A 6271-nucleotide genomic window follows, 5' to 3' on the forward strand; every position below is an offset into this window, starting at 1 on the left:
TAAGACTTACACACACACCCTTTTAGGCAGCAGGGCTCTGTAAGACATGGCAGCTAGAAATGGGCTAGTTCTCTGAGGGCAACATGGGAGATTCAGAAGTTAGGACAGAAGGGAGTCTATGTATCAATGCGCTCTATGGTGTTCTCTGACCCTGATCTTCCGAGCAGGCCACCACCTATTTGTGGAATCCTCACTGCCTGACCTGGCTGTTGGACTCCTGCTGCTGGCTGGGTCGCTGATCATGCTATGCACCTGTCTCATCATGCTGGTTAAGCTACTCAACTCTGTGCTCAAAGGCCAGGTAGCCAGAGCAATCCGGAAGGTCATCAACACAGGTAGGTTCAATGAATAAAGAGCCAGAAAGAACTCCAAGTCTCTCCACTCAACCCCATCATCCTACAAGGGTATTCATGGTTTCTTGGGCCAAAGGGCCTATGCTAGGGGGATCTCTCTGGGCTTCTCTTATGGTAGAATCTTTGTGTGGAAATCAGTCTTTCCTCCTTGAGCAGATCTGCCGTTCCCATTTGGCTGGGTCACTGGTTACTTCGCCATGTTTGTTGGTGCTGGAATGACCTTTGTGGTGCAGAGCAGCTCTGTCTTTACATCAGCGATCACACCACTCATTGGTGAGTCAGCCATTATTTCCCTTTCAAAGGAGATTATCATACCAGGGCCAATTCAGCAGTATTTGCGGTAGTGGAAGCTAATGCAACAGTAGTGCTATAGTGCTCGATATATCTGCAGTCATGGAGTTGTGTAATAATTGTGACATACATACCAAATAATAACGCGATCATATTCTGCACACATCTATGAATGAATCATTAGTATATTGGAATTTATCATTTTGTGCATGCACCATTTTAGCGCTACAGCACATGTCTGCAAATCATGTTTCCAATACAATAAAATAAAATGTATTACTTCACCACGTTATTTTAATCCAATGTAAACAAAATCATGCCACATAATAATAATAATAAATAATAAATTTTATTTCTACCCCGCCCTTCCATAGAAATGATCAGGGCGGCTTACAAAATTTATAAAAAAATTACAATACAAGATTAAAAATTCAATATAACAATTAAAACCATTACTACAAAAACATTCCTACAAAAAAACAGGAACAGGAAACAGTAAAATAGAAAAGTACATATATCAGGGGCAGAAGAAAAATGCAAAAAATTCCATCGATCCAGGGTCAGAAGAGGAAAAAAAGGGGGGCAGAAAAAAAAACAACAAACAAATTAAGGTGGGAAGGCCAGCCGAAATAGATATGTTTTCAGCTGTTTTTTAAAAACAGCTAATGAGGCGGCGGAGCGAAGCTCTGCAGGGAGCTTATTCCAAAGTGAAGGGGCAGCAGTAGAAAAAGCCCTCTGTGAGGTCCGAGTAAGGTTAGACCTAGGGACCTCCAACAGTTTAGTCCCAGATGTTCTGAGTGTGCGGGGTGGATTATATGGGGAGAGGCGGTCCTCCAAGTACCCTGGGCCCAAGCCATTTAGGGCTTTAAAGTCCATGTCTCAAAAGAAGACTGAAATCCACTGCAAAACCAATCCTGGCAATGAAAATAGATTGCCTCCACTGAAATGCTGTCTGGGTAAATGTCCCTGGTTATTTTCCCAATAGAGTGAATGAAGCACAATTAACTTTCACACCCTCACAATCATGCTTCATTCAGGGACGTAGCTAGGATTTTAGGAAGGGGGGGGGGGGTCCAAACTAAGTGCCACCATTATAATGGGGCTTGAGTGTGGCAGCGCAGCAGCACACACCATTCATTTTTCTAATGGAAGGGGTGGTCCGGACCCCAAGAACCCCCCCCCCCCGGCTACGTCCCTGCTTCATTCACGCTATTGAGAAGCCATTCATGGAACTTCCCTGTGAATGGTTTGTCGCAGGAACATTCCAGGTTCTTCATGGGGGAAGCTCTGGATGAGCGTGACGTCGTCTGAAAATCTTCAGTGCAATTGTGCAGTTATTCTGGGATTATGCCTTTTACTCTCAGTTTCTTCCCCCATCTGAAAATCTCCTTAGAGACACAAATTCCAGAGCAAGTAGAAGGAAGTAATAAGTAATTGAAGTTACTTGTACAGAGTTACTTATTCCTTTACCAACCACCATTAACAACATAACGAAGGTCAAATTTTAAAAGCAGACGCAAAGAGCAGGAACACCTTTATCTTATTGGTGTAATGAGTAAACTAGTTTATTTTTAAAGTTACTTTTTAAAAGGGCATTTTATGGCATTTTAGAGGCATTATGACAAGATTTTTCCAAATTTCATATTTTTCTCTTATCAATCCTGTGGTGTCCCTCTGCAGACAGTCACAGTAATCAATTACTTTCTTAACCATTATTGTTATTGTTCATTTTATTTATTTTTTATATCCCTCTGTTCCCACAATCCTGGCACTCAAGGTGACCTACAAACATGATACAGATCATAACTACAAATAAAAGTTCACATTACTAATACAGTTGTCCCTCCGTTTTCCAGGGGATCTGTTCTAGATACAGACAATACAGCACAGCCTTTCCTCATAAGCAGTCAATACTGAAAAACTTGTCAAAACGAAAAGGTTTATGTCTGCTACCAGAAGGAAACTATACAGTGAGCCAATCTAGCCTCCCTGGGAAGGGAGTTCCAGAGCATATCAGGGACAAATTGTTTTTTTAAAGTAACTTTCCAGGCTCTAAGTGCAAGTGTGTGTGTGTGTGTGTGTGCGCGCGAACAAACTAATTCAATTACCAAATTCATATTCTTGACTCACCACAGGAAGAGGAACCAAACCTGACATCAAGACCTTTCAGTTCTTCCTCTTCTGTTTAGCCTGATATGAAGGGGGGAAGTGAATTTTATGATTCTTGGTTGTAGCCACTGACCCAGGATAAGGAATGAAAAACCAAAGTGTTCCTATTCCCTTTGGTCCAACAGTGAACATGGATGAAAGTGTGAGGTGAAACACAGCTGTTCCTGAGAGCCCTTGGACAGAGTATGTCATGAGTAACAGTACCACTTATCTCAAGAGGCTTTGGTTGGGTGTGGAATTTGGGAAAGTTACTTGTTGGACAACACACAGAATCTCCAGATAGCAAAGCTACAATGTGTTCCAGAACTTTAAGAAGGAATGTTTCCCAGCATGGTGATAGTGGTGCACATATGTTTGTTGTGAAGTAACAATATGTTGTTTCTTTGACTATTGAGGTTTATCGCAAGGGGGCAAAAACGTCCCCCGATGTGTTCTAACGAGCACGAGCGCGGGCACGCACGGAACGTGATGGGAACCCGATGGGGCCCAGAATGCTAGTTTACCGCACGGTGGAACGCCGCCGCTGCCGCCGGGCATTCCCATCGGGTTCCCGATGTGTTCCAGGAGGCGCCATTTCTGGGAAGTTTCAAAAGCATTCCCAGAAATGGCGCCTCCTGGAACACATCGGGAACCCGATGGGAACGCCCGGAGGCAGTGGCGGCGTTCCACCGTGCGGTAAACTAGCGTTCTGGGCCCCATCGGGTTCCCATCATGCTCCGTGCGTGCCCGTGCTCGTGCTCGTTAGAACACATCGGGGGACGTTTTTGCCCCCTTGTGATAAACTTCATTGTCTCTCATTCTGTTTGGGACAGGTGTTGGAGTGATTAGCTTGGAGCGTGCTTATCCACTCACCCTGGGTTCCAACGTTGGAACTACAACCACTGCTCTCCTAGCTGCCTTGGCCAGTCCAGGAGAAAAAATGGCCAGTGCTGTACAGGTGAGCAGATAAATGGCCTTCCCCCTATGTTGCTGAAATGGTCTTAGTTTGTGAGATTAACCATCCAAGGCTAAAGATATAGAGGAAAGTGTACATACAGTAATGAATGCCACCCATTTTAACACTGAGAAGCCCAGGCCATTGCAACAACAAATGATGGGTCACAGGGAAGGAGCATCATAAAGAACCTAGGGGAAAGGGGAAATTACACCTTTTGGCATGTCCTATCCCAAGTATGACTTGGGCAGCACTCCAGATGTTTTAGATTTCAAAATCCTTGGTCCTTTACTTTTGTCTTTGCTGGTTGGTGCTGCTGGGAGTTGCAGTGCAACAATATCTGGAGGGGTAGGTTCACTTCTTACCCCTGCCCCTACAGCTCTCAGTGTGGTGAGCCATTATTTTCCAAAGCTGCTTCTGAGATGGTTGCTATGCCTCTGGTTTCCCTTCTCAGATTGCTCTCTGCCATTTCTTCTTCAACATCTCTGCAATCTTGCTGTGGTATCCTCTGCCTTGCACCCGCCTCCCCATCCGAATGGCCAAAGGGCTCGGGAAGCAGACAGCCAAATACCGCTGGTTTGCAGTCTTCTACCTGATCATGTGCTTCCTGCTGTTGCCATCACTGGTGTTTGGACTCTCTCTGGCAGGATGGCGGGTCCTGGTGGGTGTGGGAGCCCCTTTTTTGAGCCTTCTGTCTTGTGTGGCCTTTGTCAACTTCTTGCAGTTGCGAAGCCCCAGCCGACTGCCTCAGTGGCTTCAGAGCTGGGACTTCCTCCCCTACTGGCTACGCTCCTTGCAACCCATGGATGGGCTGATCACCAGGACCCTGCAGTGTTGCAATGACCGTTGCTCAGGCAGTCAAGAAGAAAGCAGTGATATGCCTCCCCAAAGGAAAACCAAAGCAGGCCTGGGTAATCCTTCACTCAGCTTCTTGAAGGAATTATCTCTTCCACCAAAACCATCATCCTGTTTGAATTCAGAGTCAGCACACAGTGCTACCCGCCTATAAGCTGGGAAGGAATAAAGTTCCCATTCTTGCCTACAAAAGGAGGATGCTCAGTAGAAAAGGAATGATTGAGCTAATTTTTGAAGGCAAGAAGGTGCATCTGCCACTTTGTGTGGCTGTATGTGTGATGAATCTGAATGTTTGGTGTTACATGTACTACTGCCATGTGTTCATCTGTGTCGCAGTCGTTGTGGGTTCATCTGCTATTTTGCATGACTCTGCATGGGATGCATGATTATGCCGGTAACTGCAAACAACTGTCACTGTGCATATCTTTGTGTGTAGTGTGCATTAATGAACAACTATAAAATCATGTCTCAAAATAAGCTGTGTATTGGATACTTGCCCTGAGCTGGTGATGAAATCTGAGTAGTATTTGAGCTCCGATGGAGGCGGCAGGAAAATAACTCCTGCAGAGTGAGGTGAGATGTGGCTAATAGGAATTTGGTTCTACGTATCTTTTGTTATAAGATTTTTCTCACTCGTACCAACTGGAAAACAGACTGTCATGTACAAATGAAAATTCAAATTGTGAAGTACCTGATATTTATAAGGTTTAGCATAGTACTATCTGTTTCCACCCCCATCTGAGCCAAAGTAAACCAGAGCATTAGAATGCTGATCAACAGCTAATTAAAACTCCTGTTCTCTCTCTCTCTCTCTCTCTCTCTATATATATATATCCTATGGATTTCTGGAACACAGGAAATCTTGTATTATTGAAGAGAATTCAAGTACTCTAGTAAATGCTATTTTGGGGAATGAACCTGATGCATTGGCAGATTCTCCATGGGAGGCTGTTTAAGAGCATCATCCAAAATGTTTCTTTGAACTCTGATGCCTGTATTATCTTTGGGGAATGTGCACTTATGATAATATTAGCAATGTTTATTAATTGTTTTTCAAAATGCTTATAATTATTATATGCCATGTTTAATAAATATATTTTCATGGAAGATTCAGAACTGGCTATGTGGCCACGTACCCCTAAATGTATAGAGCAACATGCAGACTCATAATATTTTGAATTTCCTTTAATGTCTATGGCAGGTGTCAGTGAAATTCTGAAATGTCCCCATGTCCATCAAATATATACTGTGCTTAGCTGAATTACTGCAAGCCAATTATCCTTCCCATCTTACACCCACATACTGGCACAGAATTGCCAGGATTCTGTCTGCCTTAGGTCTCTAGTGACCCCTGCCTTGGACTTACCATGTTGGTATTCAAGGTTAACTCTCTGGGTTAGCCTTGGTATGAATAAATATAGGTTTACAGATCTCAGCATGCACATTTCTCATCTTAGGAGACAGGAATAAATCATGCATGCAAATTGTACACTAAAGTTGTAAAAGGGACTGCAGATAGGGTTACCAGGTCATGACTATCTCCAGCTCTGAGATTTCAGTGCCAAAACCTGGGGCCTAGGATGACTCCTTGTGATGTCACAGGAGGCAGACCCAGTTATTTAGAAATGGCAGACCCTGGTGATATGGTTAAGCATGGTGCCTTAAGCAT

The 6271-nt window shown here is 43.9% G+C and overlaps 1 protein-coding gene across 1 annotated transcript in view; it reads left to right on the top strand.

Moving 5' to 3' along the window:
* The window catches only part of LOC149321687 (sodium-dependent phosphate transport protein 2A-like), a 28850-nt gene extending 24094 nt beyond the window's left edge, over nucleotides 1-4756 (top strand). Inside the window, exons 8-11 of the mRNA XM_089515911.1 lie at nucleotides 168-335; nucleotides 510-626; nucleotides 3626-3750; nucleotides 4202-4756. Of these exons, the coding sequence (XP_089372037.1) occupies nucleotides 168-335; nucleotides 510-626; nucleotides 3626-3750; nucleotides 4202-4756 (965 nt within the window). The remainder of the gene's footprint in view (nucleotides 1-167; nucleotides 336-509; nucleotides 627-3625; nucleotides 3751-4201) is intronic.
* Nucleotides 4757-6271: the final 1515 nt, after the last annotated feature.

The sequence above is a fragment of the Sceloporus occidentalis genome, unplaced genomic scaffold, assembly GCF_023333645.1.
Source record: "Sceloporus occidentalis isolate IW3139 unplaced genomic scaffold, rSceOcc1.0.p SCAF_1, whole genome shotgun sequence".
NCBI lineage: Eukaryota > Metazoa > Chordata > Lepidosauria > Squamata > Phrynosomatidae > Sceloporus > Sceloporus occidentalis.